The 14,995-nt window shown below is 56.3% G+C and overlaps 1 protein-coding gene across 7 annotated transcripts in view; it reads left to right on the top strand.

Annotated features, from left to right (window-relative positions):
- PTPRU (protein tyrosine phosphatase receptor type U) overlaps positions 1-14,995 on the top strand; it is a 327,477-nt gene that overhangs the window by 282,695 nt on the left and 29,787 nt on the right. For 5 of the 7 annotated variants that reach the window (XM_039511300.1, XM_039511305.1, XM_039511306.1 and 2 more), the window contains 8 exons: positions 747-764; positions 3,987-4,023; positions 5,143-5,240; positions 5,337-5,453; positions 7,800-7,954; positions 10,056-10,191; positions 10,883-11,032; positions 11,474-11,647. In XM_039511300.1, the coding sequence (XP_039367234.1) occupies positions 747-764; positions 3,987-4,023; positions 5,143-5,240; positions 5,337-5,453; positions 7,800-7,954; positions 10,056-10,191; positions 10,883-11,032; positions 11,474-11,647 (885 nt within the window). The remainder of the gene's footprint in view (positions 1-746; positions 765-3,986; positions 4,024-5,142; positions 5,241-5,336; positions 5,454-7,799; positions 7,955-10,055; positions 10,192-10,882; positions 11,033-11,473; positions 11,648-14,995) is intronic. The other 2 variants (XM_039511303.1, XM_039511302.1) reach the window with 1 other exon arrangement.

Here is a 14,995-nt window from a genome sequence, read left to right as displayed (position 1 = left end):
GGGGTATCCGATGGGTCGGGCTGAGGGCACAGGCAGGGCTGAGTGGGGAGCCCAGGGCTGGGGTGATGGGGTATCCAGTGGGTCGGGCTGAGGGGCACACACAGGGCTGAGTGGGGAGCGCAGGGCTGGGGTGATGGGGTATCCGGTGGGTCGGGCTGAGGGGCACACACAGGGCTGAGTGGGGAGCCCAGGGCTCGAGTGATCAGGGAGGGGTGCATGAGCGGGGTGATGGGGGAAGCTATCCTGGATCGTGCCAGATGTATCCATCGCTCGAGTCGTTTGCATGGCAATTCAGTCCAGCCTCAGTCCATAGATGATTCTCTGGAGCGCCGCAGCGGTTCTCCTGGGCCTGCCAGCACCGCTCAGTTTGCAGCGCGGGTGGGAGAACCTGGCAGACCTGGGGGCTCACGCAGAACTTCCTTGGCAAGCTCTTTCCTGAACCGGAGCCAAGAGCCCTCGTTCCCCATCGCCCCCGGGTGTCCCCCCGGCTGAGCATGGCCCCATAGTGTCTAGGGGGCTGGGCCGTCCCGGTTAGTTGATTCTGCCCAGCTGATCCAATGGGGTAGCAGGAGCAACGCCGAGTCCCCCAGGGGCCAGTGCTGCTGCTCCTTGTCTCCGCTGTCTGTCGTCTGGGACCCGCTCCCACAGCTGCCGTGTTCTAATCCATCTCTCGGACTGTACCTTACTAATCTGCCTGTCTCTGGTCTCTTTTTCTTTTCAACTTGTGTCCGATTGGGATCATTAAGATTCGGATAAACCGAGAAGTAAGTAGCCTGTATCCCTCTCCTCTCTTTCTCCCCCCACTTTCCTTTACTCCTCCCAAGACCCCAACCTGGGGACTTCCTTCCAGCTCGTGCTCTGGCCCTGGTGCAAGTGGGGTAGGTGTGTACAGGTGCCTGTTAGACGGCACTCAGGTGCCCCTCAGGAGACTGCGGTTCAAGTCCCGCCTGTGCCAGAGACTCCTTGTGTGGCCTGGGCCGGGTCACTGCCCCGCCGTGTGCCTCGGTTCCCCCGCTGTACACCAGGGATGGAACTTCCCTGCCGCACAGCGGGGTTGTGGCCTTTACCAGGGCCTGGTTCTCGTTGGCACGCTCTGCACAGCTGTGGCAATGCAAAGGGACCTTAGGGTGCACACGGATCACTTGTGCCTCCACTTGAAGGCGGCTTTGCCTTGTGTGAGTGATGTAAAATGGCTGTAGTGCCAGTGGGAATCAGGCCAGCAATGGCACGTGGGTACAGAGGAGCGGTGGCCAGAGGCGCAGGCAGAGAGGACTGGATTGTTGTCGGCACTGAGGCCTGGTTTACGTGGGAAAGATTCTTCAGTGGGACCTAAGATGTGACTTCAAACCGGTGCAGTGCTACGGGTCTGCATCTCTGGCGAACTCGCGAGGGCGGCTTTTGGTTCAGCTTACGGAGCTCGGGAAGAAGGTTAAACTAAACAAACGATCCAAAAGAAGCTGCTCGGTTTTTGAATGGAGCTGGGATGTTTTTCTAAAGCTCTGCGCAAGGGAGTGTCTTGGGGCAGGTCTCTGGCCTGTGTCCCGCAGGGGGGTCAGCTAGGTGATCCCGATGGTCTCTTCTAGCCTTGGCACCTATGAGTCAGTCCTGGAATAAGTGTGTCCACCCAGGACTAGCAGGGACCTCTTGGGTCCTGGAGTCCAGCCTCCTATCACAGGCACCCCAGCATATCTGCCTGTTTCACACTGTCCCACGCAGACAAGGATCTTTACAGCCCTGTGCAGTCTGTGCATCAATGAGAATCGGGCTGGCTCAGCGTCCCCCCTTCCGCACCCGATCGCGGTTCTTTCTGACAGAGCAGGGGGATTTGTTTGTACGTCTGCCCATCGGTCAGGCTGCCGTCGGAGGGTTTTGTGTTTTAAGTTCCTTATTGATCTCCAGCAATTGCATCATTAAAGCACGGTCGAGTCAGCTTCTCCCTTACCAGCAAGCCCACCCCTGGAAACCCACCCTGCTGAAATTGCACATGATGGGTCTGCCTCCGGAGCCTTCCCGGTTCTGTCATGGGCCTTGTTAAGATTTGCTCTTCCCTACTCAGCGTTAGTAATGTTTGCGGTAACGGGCTCAGATGAATGAGGAGAGCGGGGCCATTACACGGGCCCACATGGCTGCTCCGGACTGAGATATTATGAATTGGGCTCTCACGGTGACGCTACCCGCAGCCTTCATATGTTTGTCAGCTCCGCTTGTGTAAGCAGGAGTCTCTGACCGAGACGCCTGGCGTCCGAATGGCCAGGCCGGGGCTTTGATTGTCTCTCTGGCTTCTGTGCTGTGGTAGAAGGGGCCGGGGGAGCGGCTTCCGACAGCCAATTGGAGTAGAGAGTGGGGCGGAGGGGGTCACGGAGTCGGCTCCAGCACGTTGGGGGGGGTGACCCTGGGCGATTCTACAGTGAAATCTCTCTCCTCCACGCCCCCCTCCCTTTGAGGTCTTGTCTCCCCCTTGGACTCCTCTTCCTCTCCCGACCCTTTTTCAAATTCCTGCCCCACCCCGTCTCCGATTGCCCGTCTCTCCCCTTTTCCGAGTCCTCTTCGCTCCCTCCCCCGGTCACCCCCGTCCATCCCTCCTCATTCTTTATACTTCCCAGCCCCCTCCCTTCTCTCCCCGGCCCTGCAGAAGGGGGGCTGCTCTCACGCTGCTGCCTACCCCTAGCTACCGAGAGAGGAATCCCCCAGGGTCATGCCCGTGTGCCAAACACCTCTCAGGGGTGGCGTAGGGAGATTTAATCCTGCTTCAGTGTAAGGGGATGGTTTAGCTCAGGGGTCGGCAGCCTTTCAGCAGTGCTGGGCCGAGTCTTCATTCGTTCACTCCGATTTAAGGTGTCACGTGCCAGTCATACATTGGAACGTTTTTAGAAGGTCTCTTTCCATAAGTCTATAATATAGAACTAAACGATTGTATGTAAAGTAAATAAGGTTTTTAAAATGTTTTAAGAAGCTTCCTTTAAAATTAAATTAAAATGCAGAGCCTCCCGGACCAGTGGCCAGGACCTGGGCAGTGTGAGTGCCACTGAAAATCAGCTCGCGTGCTGCCTTCAGCACCCGTGCCATAGGCTGCCTACCCCTGGGCTAGATGGTCTCTTGAGGTCCCACCCAGCCCGGCTACGTCCGCACTTGGTGCTCCGTGTGTGATCCCCCAGCTGAACTCTCACCCGGCTAGAGTGCTAGAAATAGTAGTGGAGCCGTGGTCGCACAGGCAGCGGTGACATGGGCTGGCCGCCCCGAGGAGATATCCGCGGGGTCCTGGATACCCTGTGCTGTCATGGCCTGCGCCACCACAGCTCCACGAGTCTGTCTACACAAGCTGGGCATCGCGCTGTCAGCTCCTGGTGTGGACGGAACCTGGGGGATGATGTCAGAGAGCCCCCGCCTCCCTCGGGGGGGGGTCTCTGGAGTTTGCCTAGCGTCCTCATTGGCGTGGACTGGGGGTGCGCCTGCCAATCCTCGCTGGGAGCCTGTGTTTAAGGAAGGTCGTGTCTGGGGGCTTTCAGCTGATAGCGTCCTTTAGAGAACGCAACAAGCCCCAGGTCCGGCCTGCTGGAACCTCTTCGCTTATGCATGGAGCATTGGGGAGTCTTGGATCGAAGCCAGGCGTCCTACTGACTAGCCACCTCCTGGCCTCCGCGGGCAGTCAGGGTCTCTCAGCCTGGCATTGCCCGGGACCCAGGAGAGTTCTGAGCTTCCTTTATGCCCAGTACAGATACCTGGTGTTTGTGCGGAGATCACTGCAGGGGAAATCTCACCAGCTTCAGCCTTCCCCCTGCCCGGGGGAACGCACAGTGCTGCCAGCTAGTCACCCTGTGCCATGGGCTTTACCCTCTCACCATAGGCCAGTCCTCTGGTGAGCTGCCCATCAGCGCGGTCAATAGGAACAGGGTCTCCATGGCAGCCCCCACTGAGGGTGGCTCATCAGCTGTGTCTCGACCAGGTCTCCTTCCCTAGAGGTTTAACACAGTCTTGTTCCATTACAGGGTTACCACAGATCCAACCACTTCATAGCCACTCAAGGTAAAGTGCCTTCGATCTCCAGGCTTTGTCTTTCGTTCCCTGCCTCTCCCAGAGCCAGTGGGCAGATGGTGACCTGCAGCTTTACCCCCAGGGGATGTGGTTTGCAATGTGTTAGACAGGAGATTCAATCAGAGTGGGCTGAACACTGGACTTTCTGATCCCAGCGCAATTGCACCAAACCAAACGCCAGCTGGAAATTCCCTACTGAATAATAATCACTTGCGATCCTTGCGTCCAGCCCCGTTCTCCCTGCAGGATGCCCGGGGCCTTTGCAGGCCGAATGGGTCACGGCAACGCTACAGAGTTATTTAGGCCTGATCCGAAGCACGTTGAAGTTAATGGAAAGACTCCGGTTGACCTCAGTGGCCTTTGGCTCAGTCCCAAAGTGGAGATGACTACCGGGTCCGATTGAAATGGAGACCAATGAACTGGCTTCTCATTGGCTAGGGGCTATGTCAGGGGACAAGAGGCAGGCTTCCTTAATCCTTTCATCCCAACACACCACCTCAGTGGCTCACCAGGACTGCGCTCAGATCAAAAGTTTCCAGCTGTCACAACCAGCCCTGCAATTATAAACGAGTTCACGCAGCTCAATGCTCAGGAGCAACCCTACCATAACATGAGACGCAAAGCTAGCACCCGTGGGCAGCCTTGTCAGAACCAACCCCGCCTGCAGCCCCACTGCGGGCAAGCAACCCTACCATAACAAACGGGTGTGCACAGCCCACCTCTCACATGCAGCTCTACAATAGCAAGGCAGTGCATGCAATTCTAACACCCGCATGCAGCCTTGCAAGACAAAATGTCGCTGCGTGCAACCCCATTGAGCGTAAGCAACCCTGCAATAACAAGAGAAAGTGCTGTCAGCAGGGAAGATCCCATTTCAGTGAGGAGACACATTTTAGCTTCACGCTCCCAAGGGGGTTTATTTACCAAAAAGAAGTGAACGGGGGGAAAGGGAAATAGCACGATATTGAGACTGGAGGCTCTTCAGAGTGTTGGTGTATGTCTATACAGATCCTGGCCCGCTGGGCCCTGATCTCGGGGAGGCATAGTGGGATCCTCTAGGATAGTGGTTTCCTCTACGGGCTCTCAGTTCTTTTCCTCTTTATCCTCCAGGCCCCAAGCAGGAAATGGTGTACGACTTCTGGCGCATGGTGTGGCAGGAGCACTGTTCCAGCATCGTGATGATCACCAAGCTGGTGGAGGTGGGAAGGGTAAGGGACCGGTCCCCTTCCTCTCCCCGACGGCTTTGGCTCCGCTAGGACCCGTCCTCCCGCGGTGCTACAGCGTGGTTTGTTTGCTTGTGGCAGGTGAAGTGTTCCAAGTACTGGCCGGACGACTCCGAGATGTACGGAGACATCAAAATCACCCTGGTCAAATCAGAGCTGCTGGCAGAATACGCCGTCCGGACATTCGCCCTGGAGAGGGTAAGCGCCGGCTCTGTGCTGGCTCATCCCCGTGGATGCGGGAGGCCTGTTCTATCCCAGGTCAGGTTGCACCATGGCTTGTATCAGCCAATCCCCTGTGCTTCCCAGGGAAGGGGATGCAGCCAGCAAGCACAGTCTGCAAGGACTTTGCAGATGCTGGGGGCCAGGCTAATCCAGGGATTTACAGAGAGCTACCACCATGCATGTGCATCTAGAGCCCAGCAAACTGTGCTCTCCTATACAGCAGTGTAAACCTGGCATAACTGCCCTGACTTCACCGGAGTCACTCTGGATTACACTGGGGTAGATGGGAGCAGAATTTGGCCCAGGATGCTTGGGTTGGTCTTGATATGCTGAAGCGGGTTAGATGTTCACCAAGGGCCTGAGCCAAAGCCTCCGTCAGTCAACGGACAGACTCCCATTGACTTCAATGGGCTTGGGGTCAGCTCTGTCGGGATGAACTGGCTGGAGTACCCGATACAAGACCTAAGGTCCTCCACTGCCTCTCTGGCCAGGGCAGCATCGCTCTTGACAGTACATTCTCCTGGGCTGCATCCTGGCCCATTTAAACGCCCCTAACAGCGGGGCTCCCCCGCCTTCTCCCGGGGAGCCTATTTCTCCGTCCGCTCCCTCTCACCTTAGGAAGTTTGCTATTTGCTTGCTGTTCAGCGTGAGTTTCCCAGGGCTCGGTTGCACCCCAGGACTCCTAGTGAGACTCTCTGTGCCCCACTCCAAGCCGTGCGCTGTGTGTCTGCTTATGCTCCTGGTCGTCAGGCTGGTAGGAGGCGGGCTACAGGCAGGCCGGGTAGAACGGCTCTTTATTTACATGGTCACTCTTGATGATCTAATTTCAGGGTAAGCACCATGTAATTGCAGAGGGAATGAACGATTGTTTCCATCCTCTAGTGTGGAGTGCAGGTTGCATGGCAATTACTGTACAGTACAGTACCTTGGGACATAACAAGTGTAATGTACCCCCTAATCTACAGGAACATGAAATTACTGTCTTGTTATGAGCTAGGGACCAAACAGCTTCCTGGAAACGAGTGCGTTCATTACCGGCCATTCCTTGGTGCCTCGGAGGCCTGTGCAGAAGGGCTGCTTGTCACGGGTTGTCTGTTTTTAACCCCATCGTGCTGACGGAAAAAGAGCTGAGACCATGTGGCTGTGGGGTACCAGGAACGTCTGGCCATGGCACTGCCAGCTCGCAAGGCTTAGCAATAGCTACTTAGTTCATCCCTGCGAGGGTTAATCCACGGGGTCCACGCAGAAATGTGAACGCTGTATCCTGTTAGGGGGCGCCGGAGGTATGGGGCAAGATTCTTCCCTCTATTTACACCAGGGCACTGTGTGTAAATTATCACCCTAGACCCCTAAGCCACCCCTAACCCCCTAAGCTAACTGTAACCCGCTAACCCGTACCTAGCCCTGACTGCCCAAGGTGCAGGGTCATAGAGAATCACACCCACCCCTGTCTGTTCCTGAGTGACCCCAGGGAATGCGATGACACGGCCAGCGGGGAACAGGCATATTCTCATACACGACCACAGGAGTTAACTGGCTGCTAAAACGCTGCTGTCCCTTGTTCCCTCCCAGCCTCGCTGGTGACGTGATGGGAGCAATGTCAGGGTAGGGTCTCCTGGCGTGATCCTGCTGCAGGACTGTCTCTTTGGAGTGCAGCACGCCCAGCCGGTGGCTCGCACACTCCCATCCTGTCGTCGCCGGGGTGCAGTGAGGGGGCAGTGCTGCCAGCCGGCCAGAAGCCTGTCCTGGCCGTGACACAGTGACCCCAGGACTCTGGCAGCCCGGGGAGTGCTGGGGATGCTCCGTGTCAAAGACGGGGCGGGGGCAGGGTGTTTGAAGAGCAAAGCCCTCATGCAGCTCCAGGCAGGGCAGCTCGCGCTTGAGGGCTGCAAAGGAGGCCTGGGGCTCGGGTAGCAGGGGGTAGTGGCACAGGGACCTGCCCGGGGGAAGGAGGAGAGGGTGGCAGTGCTGAATCACTGCCTCAGGGACGGCAACTGGGGCTGGCCACCTTGCCTCACAGCCCGTCCAGGACAATAAGAACCTACGTCTGGGTGCATCCACCCGCCCCCCACACACACTGAACCAAGGTGCTCAGAGGAGCAACCTGCCCGGTGCTCCAGATCACTAGCGCGTGAGCCAGCAGAGCCAGCCCCCGCGATCTGGGTCTGGTGGTGCATCACGGACGGTGATCCATCCGCTGCTGCCTGCAATCCAGAGACGGCTGCAGTGAATCTGGGTCTCCATTCCCCTTCCTTCTCCCGGTCCTTGGCTCCTGCCTCCGGGATTCCTCCGGCCTCACCCTGCCTTGTGCTTCCTTTGCAGAGGGGCTACTCGGCGCGGCACGAGGTGAAGCAGTTCCACTTCACGTCGTGGCCCGAACACGGGGTGCCTTACCACGCCACCGGGCTCTTGGCCTTCATCCGGAGAGTGAAGGCTTCCACGCCCCCCGACGCGGGGCCTATAGTCATCCACTGCAGGTAAGAACCGACCGCAGCCGCAGCTGCTTGGAGACCCCCCGAGATTTCACTGCCGGGCAGCGGAAGGGGGCGCAGCGCTCAGAGGCAGCATGCGACTCCTGCGTTTGGAGAGGCTGGGCGTGAGCACCGGAGACTCCCAAGAAGTGGGAGGGCTTGAGCAAGGGGAACGGGGCCTGCCCCAGTACAGTCTTGTCCTGGGGCCTTTGGCGTGGAGTGTAGGACACTGGGATTGATAGTAAAATATTTAAAAGGGAGCTATGAGAAACGTGACTTGGCTGCCTCAGAAGGGCGGCTGCGGCAGGTAAGGAGCCTCTGGTTTATGGCTCGGGGTTGGATGTCCCTGCATGAACGTACTGAGCCGTAAAATGTTCTTACCCAGGCACCTCTGAAATAGGAGGCGGCCAGGGGAGGGTGTGTATTTCAAGCACTCGCGGCTTGGAGCGCTGCACAGGGGCCTGCATCTTCTCCTGACGTGAATTTTACAGGCTGGTGGAATGACTCCAGGTTGTTACCCAGAGCCTGAAAGCACCTGTTCTGTCTCAGTACAAACGTCTCCCACGCTGCCCCCTCAAGGCAGCATCTCCTAACCCTGCTTCGGAGCGTCCACCGTGACTCGAGAGTGTGTTGTTCAGTCCCCCTGGCCAGTTAAACTCAGGACCGCGCTACTGGGATTCATAGAGTCGAAAGCCAGAAGGGACCATTGTGGCTATTTAGTCTGACCCCCTCCGTAGCACAGGCCAGAGAACTCCCTCCAAATAATTCCTAGCACAAGCTTTGCCACGGAGGCCGGTGCGTCCCAGCTGTGATGGGTTTTTCATGGGAATGTGGACAGCTGACCACTTGTAAATACTCGATTTAACTCCTCTTTTGGGGGTTCCCCCCACAGCCAGCAGCTGGTGATCTCTTCCAGGAATCCCCGGCCTTTCACAGAAATGCAGCCACTTCTAGGGTGGAGCAGGGCAGCTATTTAGCAGCACATGGAAACACAACTCAGCAGTTCAGGACGGGATGTGGAAGAGAATATTGAGTCACTGTCACTGACTGGTCCCCTGTGAACTAGAAGCAGCTAGTCCTGTCTACCTTGGCCTTCCTTCAGGCTCTCAGCTCTCCTCCCAGTGCTTCTTTCCTCTCCATTTATATGCTCCCAACTGCTGGGTTGCTTTGCCTTCAAATAAACTCCTCAGCTGTAGCTCTGCTCAGAGAATTGGCCTTCCCACTAGGTCCCACTTAACCTATGTTGGTAGGGATTTGAGTTCACTCCTGACCCCTTTACAGCATTTCTTGGATATCTCCCATGCAAGGACTGGCCAGGCTCAAGGCAATGCAGACCGGAGAAGATCACCACCCCAGCTGTCCTAGCTTGCAGGGCCAGGAATGAGTGGCCAGGCCTCTGGTTTGAACCTGAAGCAGAACAGAAAGTGCCTGTCCTCTCTGAACAACCATCAGTGCCCCAGACTTCCTCTGCGACGGGTTCACGGCTCTTCCTCCGCTGGGCAAGGCAAAGGAGGAGGAGCTGATGAATGAGAGGGATTTTTTATTTGATTTCGCCTTGCCAATTGCCTCATCAGTATTCATTCACTGGAGACAAGGAGTGTGATTAGTCCCCGTAGTCTGTAATCACTGATAATCATGGGGAGTGATTCATCAGCCCCAGAAATTAGTATTTCGCTGTGAAAGCCTCTGGGAAAAGCGGGCGGGGGGAGTAAATCCATTCCTGGCGTGTCGGGGGTTGGTACGGCTCAGACAAGTGGATTGTCTGATGGGGTGAAGGCAGTGCTGGGAGGTTTCTACGGGTGTGTCTACACTGCAGACCCGGGGTACAGCTCGGGTGGCCATACCTAATCTAGTCTTAATGCCGCTGGCTCGGGTACCCTCGTAGTGAAGCTACGGCAGCACAGGCTTCAGCACAGGCTATACAGACCCACCCCGGGCGATTACTCGGGCGGCTGGTCCAGGCTGATACATGCGCTGCTGCAGTTTGGCTGCGCCGATACCCGACCTAGCCAGATTAACGCTAGTTTGGGTCGGCACCCTGGGATTGCAGCGTAGGCATAACTTAAGCATCCTGTATTTGTTCCCCTCCCGCTCCCCATTGCCCCAGCGCTGGCACCGGGAGGACGGGCTGTTACATCGTCCTGGATGTGATGCTGGACATGGCTGAGTGCGAGGGCGTTGTGGACATTTACAACTGTGTGAAGACGCTTTGTTCGCGGAGAATCAACATGATCCAGACCGAGGTGCGTAGGGACGACAAAGGGGGGAAGACACCCCCCGCCCATGTCTGCCTTTTAACAACAGGCTTCCCAGATCCGGTATCGGGTGCAGAGTCTGTTCCCCTCCCTTCTCCATATCCTGGGCTGGTGCCTGGAGGAGAGACAGGACTGGGCTGGGAGGCATCTAAAGGAGTCTTGTTACCGAGGCTGCTGGGCACAGGCAGGCCCTGTGGTTCTCTCTGACTCCTTAGCTACCAGCCTGTGTTCCCTACACAGGGATCCCCTAAGTCCTGGCCCTGAGTGAGCAGTCAATGACAATAGTTAGTGATGATTAATCTTAATTAATTAGCCCTTCCTGCATCATGTATCGCTGCTCTGTCTCCATAACATCCTCTGATGCTCCCACGGAAAGCAAAAAACCCCTCTCCTGCCACCAAGTCCGGCAGCATCCTTCCAGGAATGGCAAAGCCTGCGGGGGCTGGAGAGCCGTGGGCATTTGGCTCAGTCCTTCCCAGAGGGCTCCCCAGGTGGGTAGCGCTGGCCCACTTCACCTAGGCATAGTGGCAGCTCAGGGCAGCAGAGTCAGCCTTGGTCCTGTACACGTGCCCCTGACAGAGCAGCAAGTCCTGGTGTGTCTGGGGCCTCCTCGATGGGCCCCCTTCCCCGCTTCCCCTGGAGCCCATTGCTAATGTTGGTGTCGTCCCTCCCCCCGAAGGAGCAATACATCTTCATCCATGACGCCATCCTGGAAGCCTGCCTGTGTGGGGAGACCGCCATCCCGGTCAGCGAATTCAAGCCGACATACAAGGAGATGGTCAGGATAGAACCGCAGAGCAACTCCTCACAGCTGCGGGAGGAATTCCAGGTGAGCCCCCCGGAGGCTGGCCGGGGCTGGGGGCTCCTTTCACCCTTGGGAGGCTACAGAGATGCTGCCAGGCCTCCCTGGGGGCAAGATGTTCCTAAGAACTACAGTTCAAAGCCACCAGGTGTCCTGTTACCCTGTGTCCTGCCCCCATCCCGATCCCCATCTCGGACTCTCAGCTGTTACTACCGACAGCGTCTGCCAGGGGGAGGCCAGAAGCCCCCCGTCCAGGTGGGGTGTCACCAGGCAACCAGAGAGCAGCCTTCCCTCACTTCTCCTCCCTCGAGGCTCCAGCCAACGCCGGCCTTGCACGGGGAAGGGAGCTCTGCGGAGGGCCCCAGACCTGCCTTGTTAGTGCAAGTCGCAGGCCAGGTCTAGCCCAGGGAAAGGGGCGCTCGCGGGGGCGGGACGGGTTTAGTAACCCCGGCGCCGTGTGCCTCGCAGACCCTGAACTCGGTCACGCCCCACCTGGACGTGGAGGAGTGCAGCATCGCTCTCCTGCCGCGGAACCGGGAGAAGAACCGCAGCATGGACGTCCTGCCTCCGGACCGATGCCTTCCCTTCCTCATCTCCATGGACGGGGACAGTAACAACTACATCAACGCGGCCTTAACCGACGTGAGTGCGGCGCCCTCTCATCACGGGGGCTGGGAAGGCCAGAGACCGAGCCTGAGCCTGAGCCTGATGGGGGGAGGGACAGCTCAGTGATTGGATCATTGGCCAGCTAAACCCAGGGTTGTGAGGGGGCCATTTAGGGATCTGGGGCAAAAATCTGTCTGGGGATTGGTCCTGCTTTGAGCAGGGGGTTGGACTAGATCCCTCCTGAGGTCCCTTCCAAGCCTGAGATTCTATGATTCTAGTTCTCACTTTCTCTGCTACTGAACCTTCGGGGTCTGATTCCTCACAGCCATGCACCCAGTGCCCACAAACTGACAGGGGTGCAAAGTGGGCAGGAGGGCCAGATCCTCAAAGGTAAATAGGAACCAGACTCCCTTTGAAATCAATGGGAATTAGGCACCTGCACACTTCTGAGGAGCTGGCCGTAGCATCACCAGATCAGAATAGTAACATTTCAAGCTCCCTTTATGCAGGGTCAATGGCTCCCTGGGCTACAGCCCCCTTGATTCTGAGCCCCTGCGTACAGTGACACCATTGTCTAGTGGAACCAAGAGCCAGGTTTGCTGCCTGCCTGCTGGGGACGATGGGGAGAGGAGCCTGTGCATCGTTAGGAGCGCATCGGAGAAGGGACTTGGGCTCAAGGCTGCTGGCCTTTGCATTGTGAAATCTCACCCAGGTGCATGTTTCCTTTTGCACACAAAATCTGGGATTGGCTAAACTCCTGGCCCCATTTCGTACAGCCCCGCAAAGTTCGAGCTGTGGGTGCAGGCTGGATGTGTGTAGTTAGGGATAAGGAGGAGACCTTATAGGTCAGTGCTGAGGCTCTGCAGCGGTGGGTCTCCTGTAAACAGCAGGGAAAGAGAGGGGGAAGGAAGGTAAGACTCGACGACATGCAGGCTGGGTTGTTTCTTTGTATAATGGCACCTAACTCTGGTATAGCACTTCTCCTCCGTAGCTCTCGAAAGCGCTTTACAAAGAAAGGTCATTGTCATTACCATCCTTTATCGGATGGGGAAACTGAGGCACACAGGCGTGACATGACTCACAGCGGGTGGTTGTCAGAGCCAAGTCCTCCCAACTCCTTGGCTAGACCCCTGCCCCCTGGGCTATGCTGTCTCCCATGTATAGGCTTGACTCCCAAACATCGGCAGTGGTTACAGATGCTGCAGTGGCTCCGTGGGTCCCCGCACTCTGCCGAGGCAGGATGATGTTGAGAGGAATGCTATTGCAAATGAAGCAGAAAGGACGCGGAAGCCTGGAAGCTCTGAGCACGCTGCCTATAGCATGAAGGGATGGGTCGTTTATCACTGAAACCGCTTTTCTTTCTTCAAACCAAGCAGGGCACTTTCACGTCCGCGCAGCAATGAATCAACTCCCATCGTGTGCTGCGTTCCCTAAGACCAGCATCCCACCTCCCCACCCCTGGACTCCTGTATCGCTCCTGATTACATCGGGGCCCCAGCGCATTCCAGCTGAGCTCTGCATTTTTCATCCCGCGGGCAATTTATCACGTTATGTCTTCAGACAGAGCCTGTCTCCCTGTTATCTGCTTTCACTTACAGCAGAATCACTTCATAAACCAGAGGCGGTCGCCATGAATGGCTCTGTAGCATCAGCCGTCTGTTCTGGGGAAGCTTGCACCTTTGGCTAACACACACAGCGAGCTTTGGTTTGTGTTGTTTGGGTTTTCTTGCTTCACCTGGCCTCTCTCACTGGATCTCTGCTTCAGGAACAGCCTGGGTCAGAGAACAGAATTTCCTTTACACTTTGCTGAGTGCAAAGCTCTTCGGATCACATTTGGAGGACAGGTCCATCAATGGCTATTAGCCAGGCTGGGCAGGGATGGTGTCCCTAGCCTCTGTTTGCCAGAAGCTGGGAATGGGCGACGGGGGATGGATCACTCGATGATTATCTGTTCTGTTCATTTCCTCTGGGGCACCTGGCATTGGCCACTGTCTGGAGACAGGATACTGGGCTAGATGGACCTTTGGTCTGACCCAGTCTGTCCGTTATTATTTGTGCTGAAGGATTAAACCCCTTATCGTCGTCAATTTTTTTTAAAAAAGAAATCTCATGTTCCTTAAGGGCTGGTGAAGGTCGGTCAGCTCAGTCTGTCTGTCCTAGTATTGGACGTCACGCTGATCCCCGGGACACTTTAAGCACTGAACGCTGTGGCATTTCCGGTGTTGAAGTGAGTCTGGCAGACTTAGGGCTCAAGTCAGCATTTGCTCTCCTTGTCTCTGGTTCTCCTGTGGCCTCCCTTGCTGTAATAGCTGAACAAATTCACCCCTGGGAGGCAGGGCAGTGCTGTCATCCCCATGGGACAGATGGGAAACGGAGGCACAGAGCTCTTAAGTGATTTGCCCACGGTCATGCAGGAAGTCAGTGGCGGAGCAAGAACTTGCTCCCGAGTCTCCTGCTAGTACCCTAACCTCTGGGCCAGCCTTCCTCCTCGGCCTTGCTGCTGAGGGGGGCAGGTAATGGGAAGGGGATGCTGGATTTTGTGAGCCTGACGCCTGGACATTGGGATGTGGACTAAGATCACTTCATTTCACAGGGATAAAGGAGCAGCCTGGCACTGCACCACAAGGAGCCATGCAAGCGAGAGACGACTAGATAAAAGGGAGCATCTGTTAAGTGGAGGCATTATCATACCACTGCTAGAGGACTCACTAGAACCAGCGGGCTGGGATCCAGGGGAATAACATTTTCTCTTTTAAGAGGTTTCTGTTTGATTTGTACTTCTGAGAAGGGTTGAGCTGCCCGAGTGTGTTCAATGGTAACTAGGAATTTCGATTCTGTTTAATAGATTATTTTATTTATTTACTGGGATTCCAGTAGCACCAAAAGACCCCAGACTAGATCAAGGCCCCATTGCAGCAGGTGCTGGACAGACACACGTGAGGCCTGCGAAGAGCGTTACAAGCTAAACAGACAAGACAGCGGCTGGGAGAAAGCAAGTATAATTATCCCCACCTGACAGATGAGTTTTGCTGCACTGAGACATTCAGGGTCTTGTATGGAGTTTGTGGCAGAACTGGGAGTTGAAGCCAACTCCTCTGAGCCCCGGTCCAATGTCCTAACCAGTCCCATTCATTCTGTGGGGATGAAATGGCTGCTGCCTCTCGCCGACGGATTTCACAAGTGGCCCAAACTCGTCTGCGAATACCTACAAGTAGCGCTCCAGCTCCGGGAGCAGCTAGAACAAGAGAGGAAAGCCGACACACTCTTTGCAACAAGCTCTGCTCACTTTGGTTTGCACCCGCTGCACGGAAGAGTGTCGCTCTGTTAGCACGCAAGACGAGTCGGTGACATATGTGCGAGAAAAGGAACTTTGAAGGTTCCCCC

This window comes from Mauremys reevesii, linkage group 23 (genome assembly GCF_016161935.1).
Source record: "Mauremys reevesii isolate NIE-2019 linkage group 23, ASM1616193v1, whole genome shotgun sequence".
NCBI classification, from domain to species: domain Eukaryota; kingdom Metazoa; phylum Chordata; order Testudines; family Geoemydidae; genus Mauremys; species Mauremys reevesii.
Note: the sequence above shows the minus strand (reverse complement) of the source record. Positions and strands in the feature narration are given on the sequence as shown.